Source organism: Euprymna scolopes, chromosome 33 (assembly GCF_053919585.1).
Source record: "Euprymna scolopes isolate OS-2025 chromosome 33, ASM5391958v1, whole genome shotgun sequence".
NCBI lineage: Eukaryota > Metazoa > Mollusca > Cephalopoda > Sepiida > Sepiolidae > Euprymna > Euprymna scolopes.
Genome location: NC_136514.1, coordinates 88,899,440 through 88,918,515, shown reverse-complemented (window position 1 = coordinate 88,918,515; position 19,076 = coordinate 88,899,440). Strand labels below are relative to the sequence as shown.

At 36.9% G+C, this 19,076-nt stretch overlaps 1 protein-coding gene across 6 annotated transcripts in view; it reads left to right on the top strand.

Annotated features, from left to right (window-relative positions):
* Positions 1–12,211, top strand: part of LOC145258340 (lipid transport auxiliary protein 1-like) — a 65,172-nt gene extending 52,961 nt beyond the window's left edge. For 2 of the 6 annotated variants that reach the window (XM_080116528.1, XM_080116529.1), the window contains 2 exons: positions 5,325–5,399; positions 11,764–12,211. In XM_080116528.1, coding sequence (XP_079972654.1) covers positions 5,325–5,397 — 73 coding nt within the window. In that variant the 3' untranslated portion in view covers positions 5,398–5,399; positions 11,764–12,211. The remainder of the gene's footprint in view (positions 1–5,324; positions 5,400–11,763) is intronic. The other 4 variants (XM_080116526.1, XM_080116527.1, XR_013864093.1 and 1 more) reach the window with 3 other exon arrangements.
* Positions 12,212–19,076: the final 6,865 nt, after the last annotated feature.

Sequence of the window (19,076 nt, the reverse complement as noted above, 5' to 3'; positions counted from 1 at the left end):
TTGCGAGCCTATCCTTGTTTTATTGTTATTTCCATGGCAGGTGCTCGTCTGAGCTCCAATCTCTGGTCCCCCCTTGCCAATCTTTCACGAAAAACATCCGTCTAGCTGAATCCACTGTGAAAAATTTCCCCCACTCTTTATCTGTGCATAAATCAAAACGTGGATTCCATGAACAAAGCTTCTTTCTTAGAACTGCACGCCTGTGGAACTCTGTTCCGTCTGCCTGCTTCCCACCTGACTACAACCTGGATGTCTTCAAGTCCAACGTTAACAAATTCCTAATGAACTGCCCCCTTAAGTAAACACTTCATCAAATCTCCACACTAACATACTGTACTTGCAATAGCCCTTATCCCTGAGTGGCTTCCGGGCCTTGATAAGTGGTGACCACCATGTAAAAAAAAAAAAACTTATATATTTATTTTACTTTTTATATAACTTCTGGTTCACAGGTTCTGGCAAAATCTTGTTTTCAAAAGCGAATTTCGCTTTTTTAAATCATATGACTACAAAATATTTGACATTTATCCAGGGAGATTACTCTTGCATTTTTCATTACACCATAAACGCTTCTTTTTTTTCTCTCACAAAGCTAAACAATGCATGTAATCATTTGTTGCGTTTGTTATTCCTATATATATATCAAAGGGTTTTTTTTAATAAAAATTTGATTTGTTTTCTAAGGATCTATTCATAAATTTATAACTTTGTTTTTAGAACATAATAGAATATAGAAACTCATAAAAAAATAGTACATAATAAATTCATATAAAAAGTAATAAACAACTAAATAAATTATTTGCAAGTTAAAAATAAAGAACGTACATTCCCCATTCTTAAAAGAAAAGATATAAAACAGAGGCCGAAGAGAGACCATTATTTCTCAACCATAAACTGGTCCCTCTATATTGAATTTGAAACCGGCGGTACCAATGTTTTTTCTGCCTGTTCGTAGAGATTTTAAAGTAAATATCTATCTATATAGAGAGACAGAGAGATAGATAATATTAGGCTACATTCAAATAACCAAGGTTTTTTTTTTCATTATATGGCTTGTTTGGTTTTTTTTTTTTTTTATTTGTTTTTTTTTTTCATTATATGGCTTGTTTTTTTGTTTGTTTTATTTTTTTGTTTTTTTTCTTTCCAAATTAAAAATCTTGATACATTTTTTATAAACTGTTTTGTCCATAGCCAACCAAACGAAATTAGTATATCAATTCTGGATCCTATGATTATGGACTCCTCAGAAATCAAATAATTGAGGGATGATACAGTTAAGCCAACAAACAACTAAGGGAAAAGATAAAATATGCAATAAATAAATAGCATCTATAATATAAAAGTGAAAATGTGTGTATGTTTGTGTGGCTGTATTTTTTTGTATGTCCACCAAAGGCTTTTTTTTTTATTTCAGGGGTGGGGCGCTCAGAGGGGGGGGGGTGACTAAATCTTAGAACTTTTTATATACCGTCTAGATTATAATATGTCCGATTTACGAAACGAGGTCATCTGAATCTTACAAAATTTGTGCTGTGAATTCATTTTCTCTACTACTACTACTACGCCTTGATGTTTGACCTAGAAACCCACACGTTCACGTGCGTTTAACCATCTGCTTTTTTAAACATTTAATTTCACCCTTCCTCAATTCTCTGCTTGCGTAGCGTCGTGGTAAGTTGGCAGACTATTTGGTTCAAGGCTTCGGTTCGAGCCTACCTCCATACCATATTTTTTTTTTTTCGTGGAGGTGGAAACAAAATGGAAAAATCCCTGGGACTTAGCCATCTCGGCCACGAGAGAAGAGGAATGAAAAGCGTCTTAATTTAACGTTTATAAAATGAAATTAACAGGTGCGAGAACCTTAAGTTGCGTGATGTTTGACCTTGAAACATGACGCGGCTGCAAGCCAGTTTTTGCTTGTTTTATACTGAAAAGCGAAAGATACACGGGACGCTCTAAAATCTGGAAAAAATAACATGTGAAAGTTGGGAAAATTAAATAAACAGGTGACCCCCGTTCGTAACTCATATATATTATGATTTAGACGTGATATAAAAAGTTTTAAGAAGGAATGAGCCGACCGAAAAGTCCAGCGAAAAAAGCCTTTTACAGACATACACAAAAAGCGAACATACATACATACATACATTTTCGCTTTTATATATATAAATGAATATACATATATATATACATACAGGGTGGAACGATAAAGTTGTTACCCTAAAGAAAACAACTCTACAGCTTTATTTTAAAACTTTTATTGAAAAAAATCAATTCACGTAACTTGATTAAGTAGTACAGCTGACATTTATTCAATGTAGCCACGTTCAGCTTCAATTACCACCTCGATACGGGTCCAGAACTGAGAGCATGCCCTTTCCATAAAAGCCAGTGAGAGCTTGGCTGATGATGGCGATCAGGATGGCCTTTGTGATGTGGGAGGTCATGTTGGTGATGTTCTCAATATATGACCAAACAAAGTAGTTCAGCTGGTTCAGAGCGGAAGAGGAGGAGCCAAGTTAGAGCAGGGTACGAAGTTGAAGCATCCTTCTGAAGCTAAGCCTGAATCTCTGGACTTGTGGGCCAGCACCAAGTCCTGTTGCCACACCCAGGGTCTGCTACAGGTCACCTGATTGCACCAGGGGATCACCACACTCTTCAGCACATCCAGATACACTTTGGCATTGACTGACTTTCAAGCCGACTTCGAAGATGTGAGGTGGCATGATGTAGCCCTCACTTGAAACCACACCAAAAACCATAACTTACAGGGGGGGGGCACCGGATTGCACCAGGGGATCACCACACTCTTCAGCACATCCAGGTACACATTGGTGTTGACTTTCAAGCCGATATCGAATATGTGAGGTGGCATGATGTGTCTCTCACTTGAAACCACACCAAAAACCATAACTTACTCATTTTCGGAAAGTTTTTCTTTTATTGGTCACAGTATTGTGTACAATTGTTTCGGCCACCAGTGTGTTGGCACGTACGGATATAATTGTTCATCAAATTAAAACTTGCGCAAGCTGGGGTTTCATTAGTGCATTAGAAAAAAAACAATATTTTAAAAGTTTTTGCGGCCCACAAAGAGGACCTTTCCAGTTTATACAGTTGGTATTTACACACACACACATATATATACACACACACCAGGTTAAAACAATTCAAGAGTGATAACTAATGAATTTAACGAGGTTATTAAGAGTGCTCAATATAAGAATAGCAAGATATATTTTTATTAAATACAAATTTATATGGTCATGACACTGGACATACGAATGTTTTGGGGAAATGGTCGGTTAACACCAGAAGACCTTGTCAGACGACTTAATAAATGGTTGCTTTCCACAGAAGAAGCCAGTCCTTAAAAAATATTTGACTAGCTATATATATATATATATATATATATATATGGATTCATTGCCGGGTTTGACCAGTGTTAATCGTGACACCCTGCACTGATGATTCCCGAAAGGATGAAACACTAGCGTCTGTAGGTATATCATAATTATTATAGTAAATAATTATGTCAGCCCCTTTAAGAAACTCGTTTCTTATCGTTGAGCACTTTACAGTTGAAATAAAATTGGTTAATTTAGCTCACATGAACAGATCATCATATAATGATTAGATCACTCTGACAGATGTTAAAAACATTTAAAAAATAAATGTTTAAGTTTCAACAATATTTCTTGCAGTTAACGGTGGTCGAATGGATTTGGTTCTTGTTAATGGAGTCAGAGACGGCTTCGTTGCTAGATTCAAATCTCTCGATTGGTGTTAATTGTGACACCCTGCACTGATGATTCCCAAAAGGATGAAACTCTGGTGTCTATCGGTATTTAATAATTATTATAGTAAATAATTATTTATATATATATATATATATATATATATATAATTAATCACATTCAAGTCTATTGATAAAATGAACTTAAAACCAATATTTTTTTTCAAAAGTTCTCAATACTAGATAGAGCTAGGCAAATATCTATTATGCAAATGTGTGTGGCTTATATATCTGCAGTTATGTTTTAGCAAGACCACCTTATCAGAGCTAAAACTTATTTTCATAATGAAGTAGACAAGAAAGCAAATCAGAAACAACAACACAACACAAAAGAAATTTTCGAAGGCTAAAAACGATTTATTTTTATGTACTTAAAGAAATGAATGCTCAAGGTCCTTCTCAAGCATTTTTTTAAAATCATTTTTCTATCAGAGTTATTAAAATTTCTCAATGAAAGAAGTCCGTTGAGGTGTTGATCAGGGAAAATCTGTTCTTGCGTCATAGGTGGCTTGTGCAACATGGTTGGCATTTTTGGGATATCGTTTGAAATTTGAAATGTTATTAGAAATTTAAGAAAGTCAAAAACAATATTTTTTTTCTCCCTTTTAAAACAATTTTTTTATATTTATATTACTTGCATTGATTGGACTTGTTCTCATCTTGAGTGTTATTTGTGCATCGTTTCAGTCGGATTTATCTTCAGGCATGTGGTTGTTGTTTGGGAAAAAAAAAAGAGAAAAGTTGCTGGCTACGTAGATATTTTCGTATTCTGTGAGTTAGTCTCTATTTTATGGTTATAGTTTCAAATTTGTGAAAAAAAAATTGGTTGACAAAGGGAAGGCAATTCTAATAAAGATCGATAGAGGATTATCTCCCTTTCATCGCCGAAATTTTACAATGTACACCCTTACAATTTCAGCAATGAAAGGGAGATAATCCCCTGTGCATTTTTATTAGAGTTGCCTCCCCTTTGTCAGCCAATTTTTTTCCAAACTTCGAAACTATAACCATAAAATAGAGACTAACTCCCAAAATACGAAAATATCTACGGAGCCAGTTACTTTTCTCTTTTTTTTTTCCAAACAACCACCAACATGCATGAAGACGGTTGAAGGATAATTCGACCGAAACATTATACATAACACTCAAGATGAGAACAATAGTCCGATCAAAATAAGTAATATGAACAATCAGCCCTCATCTAAAAAATTCAGAACTTTAAATTTTTTTATTTAACTTACAGAAATAAATGTGCAAGTCATATTTTCCTTGATTTTTTTTCTTTCTTTTTTTTCTTTTTTGAAAGTGGACATAAAAGTGGTGAAAAACTGTTTGATGCCATAATTTTATTGTAAACTAGCAGAATACTTGTTCTGCGATGGGTATTCTGGTATTGATCCACAAATAAGACAATCTTATAAACGTTGACTGCAATCCCTCCTTTTCCTATTTTTGTTGTTTTTGCTTTGCATGCTGTCTCCCTTCCCTCCCACAGCTCCTTCTCATGTCAATTGCTTGTATTTTTCAGAGATCAGGTGAATTCTCTTATTCCAGGCTTGGTTAAAATTTACATGTTATCTTTATGCCTTGTATTCGTGTAAATGTAAGTGTCAGACGACATTGTTTATTTTGATCAACTAAACTAACCCAAAACTCTACACAATCAATTACTATCTTCTATGTATCTAACAAATACTTTTGGGCAATATTGGGTCGGGACAGCCAGTATATCTAGTATAAGCATTCTTCTTCTTCTTCTATTTATTTAGCATCGCTTTTCCTTTGTTTGTTATTCGTTATTACGCAAGATCCACTCTCTATTTCTCATGGTTCAGCAAATCAATTGTCTTCAAATTCCACTCTGTTAAATCACTTACTTCCAAGTTTTCTTTGACCGGCCAACCTTGCTGCAATTTAAGACGTTCATGCTTCTGTAATGGTTTATCTAGGAGGATGGACACTTCACATTGGTCGATTGGCAGGTGACCCCGGGTAAGAGAAGCATTCGATGGGTTGCAAATATGAAGATTGATTCTTTGTGAGGAATGTGTGAGTTTCCACCATTGTCTATTGGATTGCATAATTTGACCCAGAAATATGTGTGAGGATATCGGTCAAAGGATTTGAGACAATAGACAATGGGAAATTTAAAACATTCCAGGGGGGAAGAAATTGTCACAAACAGAAAGCAGGGCATATATTATTTAATTAGAATTCATTATTGAGATGAGTATTATTTGTTAATTTTATTTATTGTGGACTATTATCCTCATCTTTTTTAATTGTTGCTTCACGACGTTTCGGCCAACTATTTTTCTGGCCTTCGTCAGGTGGTAATTGCTGAGGATGCAGTTAGAAGATTCAGAGTTCCTATTCCATCACGGTTACCACCTGACGGAGACCAGAGGAATCCCAGCAACTCTATTGTGTTTCCATGCTTGAGTCTTGAGCAGATTCGTATTACGTTAACTAGAATCTTAACAAGCACAAAGGCATCACGACCCACACATAAAAAAGCGACGATAAAGAAGAATGAAACAATTAAAAAAGATGAGGATAATAGTCTGCAAAAATAAATTAAAAAAGCAGGGCAGTCAGTCAGAGAGAGAGAGAGAGAGCAAGCTGACACATTTCTTCACCATCAACATCCGCACCAACCCTACATGCTCTCACAGATGTCAAAATACCAGTCATAACTTTAAATCCAAAACTGTTTGTCGGTATGAAATAAAAACAATATATAATTTTATAGATCAGCTGTGTTATGTTTTACCTGCTGTCAGTGTGTAGATATCGTAGACTGGTTACAAAAGTAGATTTAACTATTATATAGACTAAAAAGTGCATTTCAAATAACTATCAGCAACGAATATATGACAACACTACCATAACCAGTGTAACCGATTTGTTCTTAGGACAACCTCTTGGCAAATATTGTGCTTTCAACAAATATTTTGACCTAATTCTTGCAAAGCTGTTCAATCTATGTCTAAAAGAGACATGCTTCCCAACACCTTGGAAAACCTCATTAGTTTGCCCAATATTAATTATTAATTACTAATAATATTTACAAATACTGGAGATCAGTCTTCTGCATCTCAGTACAGACCAATTAGTCATTTGTGTGTCATGACTAGGGCTAAGACAACAGCATATTCTTTTCATTGTTTTGACTCTCAAGTGCGTATCTGTTGATATCTTATATGCTTTTATATAGAGTGATGTGTTTCTCGGTTGATTAACTGTGTCTAGCTGTGTCGGATATATACTCGAGAGTCAAAAGAATGATAAGAATATGCTGTTGTCATAGCCCTAGTCATGAGTAAGTTTCTTGAGTCCGTGTTAAATAGAGAAATTGCAGCCACCTCAGCAAAAACAACTTAGTGACAAGCAATATGGATTCCGTCCTGCAAGATCTACAGCTGATGTACTGACTGTAATTTTAGGATCAGTGAGTCTACTAATGGAGGTTTCCTCTCAAGAGCAATAGGTCTTGATATATTAAAGACATTACAAGATTTCCAGCTATGGAATGTGTGGAAATGATTTGCAAAACCATCAAATCTTTTCTCTTTGATAAATTTTTACAAGTAGTCATCGATGGGCAGAAGTTTAATGCTCAAAGTATCAATGCTGGCGTGTCTCATGGATGCATTGTGGGCCGAACTCCCTTCTTTATCTTCATTAATGATTTCCCAAATCACATCCTGATTTCATTCGTCAACATGCAGATGACACTATGATCTATGACAGGACTTTAATAACCCTTATCCTCGGGTGGCCTCCAGGCCTTGATAAGTGGGGAGTCCTATGTAAAAAGAAAAAAATAAATAAATAAATTAAAAAGAAAAAAGGCCAACAATAACCGAGATCTCTTTGAGTCTTTCTACTCTTCCGACCTTGAGCATGTGTGGTGCAATGGGGCAAAAAGTGGTTAATTTTAATTTTAATCCAAAACCAAGCGTTATCTTTTCACCATAAATGCTCTGATCTCCACTTGGCCCCAATTGATACGAATGGCTCTCGACTAAAAGAGTTTCCTGCTTTGACAGGCTTCTGGATCTGATTTTCAGTTCTGTCCTGAAATGGAAGACTTACGTCAAATATGTTGCCAATGTTGCTGGAAAAATGGTTGCGTCATTTTACTGCTCCAGAAGATATCTCACTCTTGACACAATCCTGTACCTGTATTAGAACCAGATACGTCCTAAAATGGAGTACTGTTGCCACATCTGCTCAGAATATCCTCTCCTATTATTGACAAAGTTCAAAACCGGCTTCAAAATCTAGTAAGTGATGCCGCTTTCTCTTTTCTGCAACCTGTTTCCCATGGAAGGGACATTGCAAGCCTATCTCTATCCTTATTCTTATGGCAAGTGCTCGTCTGAGCTTCAATTTATGGTCCCCCGCCTCCATGCCAAATTTTCATAAAAAAGCATCCATCTAGCTACAACAACCATCAACAATTTCCCGCACTCTCCATCTGTGCCTAAATCTAAGCACAAATTCCATGAACAAAGTTTCTTTCCTAGAACTGGCCACCTGTGGGACTCTGTTCTGCTGGCCTGCTTTCCAGCTGACTACAATATGGTTGTCTGAAAGTCCAATGTAAACAATTCTTGTTTAGCCGTCCCCCTAAATAATCCATTTCTACCCTATTTCCACCACTAACTATTAATACGCTGTCCTGGTGACCATCAACACTTATCCTCGAGTAGCCTTTGGGTTTTGATAAGTAAAAAATGTATTAGCTTTGATCAAATTTCATGTTGCAGATCCATCTTTCTTCCTCTGTATATCTAAAACAAAACGGAATTCTTTGACCTATCTTTCTGTGGAACACAATACCATGGATCTGCTTCCCTGCTGACTACAATATGGTTATTTGCCAGTCCAGTGTTAACAAATTTGTGTTGAGCCATCCTTTTAAATGATGTAATTCTACCCAATTTCAACCATCAGTACTAATCCTTATGTTGTCTTGCTGTCCACCCAAGAAACTTATCCTTTAGTGGCCTTCTAGCCTTGATAAGCAGTGACATTTGTTCATGAATCTACTCATTGATTCGTCATCTCTCTGCGTTTATTAACCATGGCTTTGCTTTTTTCCTTTCTCAACAGAAAATCTGGGATTCACATTTTTGCAGTTTCTGCATGATTTTTTCGATATAACTTGGAAATGCTTTTTTTTTTTTTTTTCATTTCTTTTACAGTTTTACATTTTACGATCGCATTGATGTCCTCGTCTTTGTTGTTTTTTTTTTTGTTTTTAATTTATGCAAACTAATCTTCCGGTGCTACAGGTGTTATAGCCAAGATATCTTACATAAGTTTGACTTGTTCGGCTGAGTTAATTCTGCAGCAGAGGATGCGATGCAGGCAGTGTGATAAAAGAAAAACGTTTCCAATATATTCATATTATTTAAACTAGGAACAAAGTGTTGTATCTGTTGTGAACAAAGAATTTAAAAAGCACGCAAAAATACCGCCTGTGAATTTAATATTGACACTTCCTCCTTAGGAGGAAGCTAGTTCAACTTGCCTAGGATAAATGCTGTACTACAAACAACACAAAAAATAATTTGTACAGTGAAACTATTGAAACAAAGAGACGAGCAGGTACAAATGTACTTATTTATTTTAATGCTTTGTCATTTTAATTGTTAAGTTAAAAACGTAAAAGAATGTGTATGGAAAGTTAATATCTGAGAGTGAATGTTACCGACACCAATGTTCAGTGGTTGTAGTGTCAAAAAGTTCTACTCAGTTTGTGAAAAGAAATCATAAATAAAATTGTGTTTACAAAATTAAAAGGAAAGCACTATAAAAAGAAGAGTTTATTAGGGATGTATGAAGCGAAACCTGGCCAGTGAGGGTTGAAGATATGCGTTGCATGGAAAGAAATGATATGAGAATAATATAATTAATGTGTAAGACTTAAGAGAAACCGTGTAAAATGGTGAGAATTACAGAACATAAATGGCCAAACTCTAAGGGAAATTAGTCTTTCGTTCACACATGATGAGTAAACCCATGTCAGCAAGAGACGCAGATGCGTATGGAACAAAATGATGATCAAGGAAAACTATCTTCCTTTGCACAGAGTTTCGGTGCTATGGTCCATAATTCTCCAAACTCTACAGGACAAACTAGTGTTAGAAAGCCTCCAGAAAGAGAAAAGTTCTCCTGCTCAGTTTGCGGAGAGGGAGTTAGGTATGGTATAACACAGCGGATATGGAAAGAAATCATAAATAAACATAAAAGCAAAAATGTATGTATGTATGTATGTATGTATGCATGTATGTGTGTTCGCTTTTTCTGTTTGTCAACAAAAGGCTTTTTTCAGATAAGCGGTCGCTCGCTTCACAACTTTTTAAAACTTTTTATATCACATATAAATCGTAATATCTCACAGTTAACAACGAAGCTCGCCTGTCTATTTAATTTTGTTCGATTTCGGGAAGATAAATATTCAATATTTGTCGCTAGCCACGTATGGGTTAGTCTTTTTCCTATAACATCTTGGGGGGGAGGGAGCGTTCAGCAGTAAATGAATACTATCCCGCAGTCAAACTTGACCTCATTAAAACGGGCACCTGCCAAATCCAAGTAATTAAATAAATTCAAACGTGTTTCCGTTAGCATCTCGCGGTGGGGCAATGGTTAACGTCACACGTTTTTTTTTTCAAACTTTAATTTACAACTTTGCATCAACGGTTCGGGTTCGATCCTCATACTTACTTTTTTTTAAACCTCCACACACACCTCCAAACACCCGGGCAATGCCGGGTACCCCTTGCTAGTCATAAATAAATAAAATTGTTGTTACAAAAGTAAAAGGGAAGCACTATAAAAAGAGTTTATTAGGCATGTATGAAGCAAAACCTGGCCAGTGAGGGTTGAGGACATGTGTTGCATGGAAAGAAATGATATGAGAAGAAAATAATTATGCGATGTAGGTAGTGTGATAAAAAAAAAAAAAAACGTTTCCGATCGCTTAATTTTTTTCTGTTCTCATTTGCCAAAATCACTGCTGTAAAAGAGGATCGTTCACAGCGGCACGATGGTGCTGCGTTGTATTTCAAATCTAGAAAACTTCCAATACAATGACTTTTATAATAAAACCTATATATTTATCTCGATCACGTCTTGTTAGAGATGCAGTAATGTCTAAAGAAAGCCTGTACCATAATTTTTGCAGGATTTTTCTGCAGCACTTTGATATAGAATTTTTGTTAAAAAAGAGAAAGGTAGTTTGCTTGAAGGATTGTTGGTAAATAAGTAGGTGGGCATTTATGAAGGCTGATAGCAATGCAGAAAACCCCAGAATGGTGAAAGAAAGTGCAAACCAAAGTACAAACAAAAACAAATAAGGAAGACAGTATTAGGACTTTTCGTAAAATCATATTTATTTTTCAAGATATCTTTCACATATCAAATCGGAAGATATAAGACTCACTGCTAAATATTAATTTAAAACGTATGCAGGATCAAAAAAAGAGTCCAGTTTGGGAGAAACGAGGGGAAAAAAAAATCTAGTTTGGGAGAAACGGTTGAAGACAAGAAGCGGTTTATTTTCTGTGTAGTTTTAAATCATTAACAAGTGGGAGGGGGGGGGTGATATAAGTTGATAATTACTGCTTATTAATCATATCATATTGGGACATCTATCTAGCTTCCAATCAAACTGACGACTTCGCTCTCCCACTCTTTTTGAGCCACGACGTCACACCCGTATCTATCAATTCCCACAGGAGGTCATGCTGACCTAGTACACTTAGCTGACCCTGACTGAACCCCATTTCCAACTAACAAAATTATATTCCCCCAATATTTAAGAAAGGCAGCCGATACCAACATAATAACCCCTTCTCCTGTTTTCGCAAACTTATCAAATATTAAGTAAAAGAAATTCATAAATTCTAATTTTTAAAAATGTCATCTTTTTTTTCTCTCTCTCTTTGAAGCATTCGCCGTGTGACTGCTGTCATCGACCCGGATGTCCCAAAACAGAATGTTCAGGTCATATTTCAGGGTATGAAAAAGGGCCGGCATGGTTGTACAAAATCAATGATCCAGCCGCGTTCCCGGGACAGTCGCGACCTCGAGCCAGATCTCTCTCAGGATTTGAGTCGGGCGCGTTCAAATACCATGCCGACCAACCAAGAAAAGCCCAAATTACCTCGGCCAAGAAGCAGCGATCGAGCAGCGTTACTCGAGAGCCGTCACTCAAGCCAACGTAGCAGTTCTGAACACTCAACGACAGCCAGCACGCAAGGAAGCGTGGAAAAACTAATACATCACAGTCACGTTTCAACAACACAACTTTCCTGAACAAAATATTTTCTGTGTTTCTTGCTGATATTCATTTTGTAAAAAAAAATCTCTGTAAATAAATTATCTATTTTAGATCAAGTGTATTTTTTTTTTACTTAATTTAAAAAAAATAACAAAATACAATGCTTAGAGACCCGTTGCAAGGTATGTGCCCCTTAACCTAATCCTCAGTTTTGTTTTATACTTTACCTTGTTCATTTTTTTTTTAATCTTTATTTTAGCCCAAACGAGACATATTACCACTGAGGCATAAGGGGCTACTGGTGTTGGATAATCCAGATTCCCAGGGAGTGACGTCAAACACAAGTCTGGATGCAAGGCCTAGGAGATGATGTCAAGGGGGGGGGGTCAAATTCTAGGACGTAAAATTCCTGGTCAGCGAGTTTGACCCACATTTTAATAATACAGGTTAGAATGTTGACGCCATCTGGGCCAATAAAAAGATATACAGAAAGAGATAAGCAGTCGGAATCGATAGAGGGACAGAAGCAGTCCTCAGATTTTAGATGGCTTCAAGTAGAGAGGGTCAGATATGGCGATAGTCAGAATCAGCGTTGCAACTTTACAAAAGGGGAAAGAAATCTCTGAAATAAAAAGTTGCCAAAAATAAACTATTGAGACTCTGTCATTTTCTTGGGAAGAATTTTCAATTGCATCTTTCCATCAAACAAGACCAAAGATGGACCAGATATGTTTCCGATTGGCCAGATGTTGAAACCCCCAAATAAGTGTTATTCGTTCTTTGTGTTGATTGAGATTGTCGGACTGACTTCCTCATCTTGGTTGTTATTGTCACAACGTTTCGGTCGTTTTGCCCTCCGGCCTTCGTCAGGTGTTTTTTTGTATCGAACTGGGGAACCGTTTGTTAGGAGTCTCGTTGTGACAATAACAGCCAAGATGAGGAAGTCAGTCCGACAATCTCAATCAATGAAAACACCTCATCTCAAAAATACAGACAGTTCTTTGTGTTGTAAAACTATTTATGTATATTCTTGTACTATCATCAAAGACTTCCTTCGGTCTTGACAGACTATGGAATGGATACCCACTGTAAGGTTGCCTGCGCGTGAAATTAAAAAAAAAATTTTTGTGCCAAAAGCTGCGCAATCTCTGACCACACCTCTCCTGAGTCAACACTGTTGAATACCAGTGGCAAATGAAGGTTCAGGACGACTGGAAACAATGCCGAGATAAGCAGAAAGCACATACAGTGCCTAGAATTCCCAAATGGTCACCCATCTGGTACTAGCTAGGCTCAACATTGCTTAACTGCAGTACTATCATAAACTGTAATTCAATGTACATACACAAACAACAAACTTTAAATTAGACGGTCACAACGCTAGACAGTCATAGACGAACACAGGTACATACACACATCATATATAAACATATATACACTCTGTATACACCCATTCATTAGGAGAACATTTTATACCACTAAACAGTACATGAATTTAGACGCATATATATAAATATTATACACTTGTTTATATATACCCCTGACAATACAATATACTGCAATTTAGTACCCGATAATACAACACTGGAATTAGGGGCATTCTAAGTGGGGAGTTTAGCAGTAAGATTAGTTTCTTAGGAGCTGTTAGAAGCAGCTTATCCTTCCTTGACAGAGTTCAAAATAGACTTCGTAGCTTAGTGGGGGGGATGCCTTTTTCTCTTCCCTGCAACCTCTTTCCCACAGAAGAGACGTAGCGATCCTGTCCCTGCTTTACTGTTCTTTTCATGGCAGGTTCTCATCTGAATTTCAATCTATGGTCCCTCTCGCCAGACTTTCACGAAAAACACTCATCTAGCCAGAACCACTATCAACAATTTCCCACACTCTTTATCTGTGTCTACACCTAGATGTAGATTCCATGAACAGGGCTTCTTTCTTAGAACTGCTCGCCTGTAGAACTCTATTCCATTTGCCTGCTTTCCAGCTGACTACAGTCTGATTGTCTTCAAGTCCAACGTGAACAAGTTCTTATTGAACCGTCCCCCAAGTAATCCAAGTTATAAAATTATAATGTTTACTATGCTAAAATCACAATCACAAATGTATACTCATTAACCTTTATCCTTGAGTGGCCCTTGGGCCTTGATAAGTGGTGACCCCCCCCCATGTAAAAATTCATGTTCATACATGGAGTTGCAACATCTTAGCTGGTGCACATAAAAGTCTCCAATCTAATAGGCCCACACAATCAACCAAACTCCAACCCCTGTCCCATCACCACAATTTTGCATCTTTCCAACTGAGAAGATACGATCCTGTTCCTGATCAACAAACTGCTGCTTTGAGTCAAAACCAGAGTTACTAGCTCAGCACTCAAGCGAAAACCTCCTGGAAGATCCAGAAGAGTTCAAACCGCAGAGAGCATCAAGATTGTTAAAGAGTCCATTTTGCCATCTCCAAAACGTTCAGCTCGTAAGTATTTGCTGCTCGTTTTACAAATGTTTAATGGAATGTACTCTGCTGAACTTGTAGCACTTGTGTCCCTTCAACATACAATAAGTTTCCAGACCTTTTTTTATACAGGAATTTGTCATAGACTCTTGAAAATTCAGTATGTTATTGCTATACATCTTATTTTTATGATTTCAAGTTCAAACGAACAACTACAGCAGGGATTGGAATACATCCTACTAAAGCCTAATTGTCACAGCTGATTAATTTCCAAAAATGCAATCTGGACGTGAGGACACTTTAGAAGAATGATATGCAATAAAATTCTATTTTAAACTTGGAAAAAATGGCACTGAAACGTATGGAATGCTTCAGATTGTTTTGGGCCATCTTGCATGAATCGAGCATCAGCTTTTTTTTTTTACATAGGCCTTGATAAGTGGATGCCTAAGACAACTCGAGGATAAGGGTTAAGAGTGTACAGTAGTCAATTGGACAATATAGTAATCGTTAGTAATTGAAATTCGGTAAAATTGTTAACTTAAGTGGAACGGCTCATCAAGAACTTGTTTACGTTGGACTTGAAGACAATCATATTGTAGTCAGCTGGAAAACGGAAGACAATTCCACAGGCGTGCAGTTCTAAGAAAGAAGCCTTTTTCATGGAATCTACATTTAGGTTTAGGCACAGATAAAGAGTGGGGCGAATTATTTTCAGCTAGACGAGTGTTTCTTGTAAAAGTTTGGCGAGGGGGGGGACAATAGATTGAAGCTCGGTCGAGCAGTTGCCATGAAAATAACGATAAAGCAGAGACAAACTCGCATTTTGAGTAGCATAAGAGATTTAAAGAAGGCAGGGAGTCTGTGAAGGATGATGAGAAGTGGGAGAAGAGTAAGAAAGTCAGAACACCAGAGTTGATTGGCCAAATAAAGAATTTCATGGATAAAGACCGTCGGGTGTCTATGGAGCTTTCAGTCTATCAGTGGTTGTCGGTTGACGCTTGAATATCTCACTCTTAACATAACCCCCAGAAAATAATCTCAAGGTGAAAAGTCAGGCGAACGTGCTGCCACCCAATATCACCATGTAATGACATCAAATGCAAAACACCCATTTTTGTTTTTTGCCGTATGGGCAGTTGCTCCATCTTGTTGAAACCATACCGTTGCATTTTTTCCAGGATTCTTGACTTTTGGCATCAAAATGTTTTGAAGCACACGAGTTGATTTAACTGAAACCATCACACGAGTTGATTCAACTGAAACCATCACACGAGTTAATTTAACTGAAACCATTTTTTTCCTCTTCCTCCAAAAAAAATAAGGACGCCAAACTCCAAAATTTTTTTCCTCTTCCTCCAAAAAAAATAAGGACGCCAAACTCCAAAATGCGCAACTGCACACCACACTGTTACTAGCTCACTATGAAGAGGCATTTCTTTAAGTTCTCTAGGATTACTTTTTGACTAGTAGCAAAAGTTTTTCTTGTTAACAAAACCAGACAAATGAAAGTGGGCTTTGTTACTGGTGATCAGAATAACATCAGCAAGAACATTTTTCAAGAATATCTTTACAGCAACACGAAGTTCCATGGTCTCGTTCCAACAATTCTTGAGCAACCATCAGTTTATATCGATGAAATCTTAAATTACTTTTTAAAATTCGTCTTACACTGCAAACAGAAAGACTCAATGCAGCAAATACTTACGAGCTGAACGTTTTGGAGATGGCAAAATGGACTCTTTAACAATCTTGATGCTCTCTGCGGTTTGAACTCTTCTGGATCTTCCAGGAGGTTTTCGCTTGAGTGCTGAGCTAGTAACTCTGGTTTTGACTCAAAGCAGCAGTTTGTTGATCAGGAACAGGATCGTATCTTCTCAGTTGGAAATGGTTTCTGAAATTTCTTAAGGTTGCAGTTACAGATTCTCCGTTAGTGAGAAAATTTTTCACAATAACTGCACGCTTTTTACCTGTCCAAACCATATCTAGGCATCAAAAATTTCAATAATTCACCAGTTTTTCTACAAAACAAAATGGCAGTTCATTAATATTAGGTTGGTGCAAAAATAATGTCGTTTTTTGGCATGAAATTGTCTGTCAAAAACCGACATTATTTTTGCACCAACCTAATATTAATGAATTTACTTAAACTGGGTGAATAACTGCAACTGCATTGCCATAGTAAGAATTTAAAAAGTGGGAGGGGGGGGGTCCTCACCCTGTAGTAATAAAAGAAATCATAAAATGCTTTCTTGGAATTTTTTCAGGGTTAAACCGTATTTTGACTGGATTACTACTTTTTTTTTTTTTTTTTTTTTTTTTTACACAGTGATCACCACTTATCAAGGCCCGGAAGCCACTCAGGGATAAGGGTTATTGCAAGTACATTACGTTAATGTGGAGATTTGTTAAATTAAAGACTTTGCAGAATGCTAAAGAAAGTGCAAGTTTGAGAATGGATGCTACCAAGATCAAAATGATGATCAGGTGGGGATGGGGGTGGGGGGTTAGTAATGCTACAAATAACCTGACCTCAGCGTGGGAAAATCAGAATAGGCAAAAGGTGTGGCGTGTTTTACGGAGAGAGACGAGAGAAGCCGTGTAAAATGGTGAGAATTACAGAACATAAATGGCCAAACTCTAAGGGAAATTAGTCTTTCGTTCACACATGATGAGTAAACCTGTGTCAGCAAGAGACGCAGATGCGTATGGAACAAAATGATGGTCAAGAAAAAACATCTTCTTTTGCACAGAGTTTCGGTGCCGTGGTCCATAATTCTCCAAACTCTACAGGACAAACTAATGTTGGAAAACCTCCACACAAAGAGAAAAGTTCTCCTGCTCAGTTTGTGGAGACAGAGTTAGGAGTAACTCGATCTGTTGTAGTATTTGCAAGCATTGTATACACGACAAGTGCAGTGGAATTATTGGTTGAGAGAAGGGAACAAGTTTATATTCCAATGGTATAACACAGTGGATATGGAAACAAATCATAAATAAATAAAATTGTTGTTACAAAAGTAAAAGAGAAGCACTATAAAAAGAAGGGTCTGTTAGGCATGTATGAAGTGAAACCTGGCCAGTAAGGGTTGAAGATATGCGTTGCATGAAAAGAAACGATATAAGAATAATATAATGAATGTGTAAGACTTAGATCTGATGATATTTTGCTAAGAGAGTTAACCATTGAAAGAATAATAAAGAAACTATTTAAAAATTATGGTGCTTCTATAGAATTTCAACCGAACTAAACCAGTGTTCACTGACGTCTAGCTTACTCATTCCGTTCCCTATTGACGTCCATCTACCCAATCCTGTGCCCACTGATGCCTGGCTACCTGATTCAGTGACCACTAACGTCCAATTACCAATTTCCAGTGCCCACTGACATTCAACTACCAGTCTCCAGCATCAGATCTCATCTAATTTTTTTTTTTTTTACATAGGAGTCACAACTTATCAAGGTCCAAAGGCCACTCGAGGATAAGGGTTAATGAGTTTACGGTAGTCAATGGGAAAATATCGTAATAATCGTTAGTAGTGTAAATCTGGTAAATTGGATTACTTAAGGGGAACGGTTCATCGAGAATTTGTTTACATTGGACTTGAAGGCAACCATATTGTAGTCAGCTGGAAAACAGGCAGACGGAAGAGAGTTCCACAGGTGTGCAGTTCTAAGAAAGAAACTTTGTTCATGGAATCTACGTTCTGGTTTACGCACAGATAAAGAGTGGGGGAAATTATTGACAGTGGTTTCAGCTAGACGAGTGTTTTTCGACTCAGATCAACCTGAGACACATCATCCTACCTCAGTGATACAAGAAACTCAACCTCGCGAGACGCTAGTTCTTGTTCCGCTGATCCTGATATCCATTGCCGTACAATTTACCGTTTTTGTTTGGTAAAAAATAAAAATAAAGCGCGACACCCATCATTTTTAATGGATCATCTCTGTTTGTCGTCTCTCTTTCCTCTTGCAGCGATTTTCCTTGCTTTTTGTGTCTACGCTTTTAGTTGTACAGCCGATTGGCACCCTCCACCTTTCAGCCCTTTACAACAAGGCATCTAACAATTTCAGTTATAAAAAGTTATATAGTTTTTATGCGAGAGGACACAAAACCCTAATAAAAGATAAATTTGCTACACAGAATAATTGGCCCTCCTGCAGTTTAGATTAACCAAAATATGAGGAAAATACGGGGACATATTTGGGGCTACACCAATAGTATGTTATGATGTCTGCTACAAAAACCAATTTGATTTATTTATGTATTAATACAATTAGGGTTTGTATTACTGTACACATAGATTCGAAAAAGTTGTCAAAAAACAAATATATAACAAATAAATGTTATCAAAGGTAAGATAAGCTATTTTTCTACCAAAGTGGACATATTTTTCGTGTTTTTATTTAATGTAACATGTTTATTCAGCTCGAAAAGCTGACAGTGTTTACCGATGTATTCGAAAATTCAAAATGGCGGCCGACTCTCTCTCGGAGATGGTAAGTTTGGGAAAAGGTATTATAAA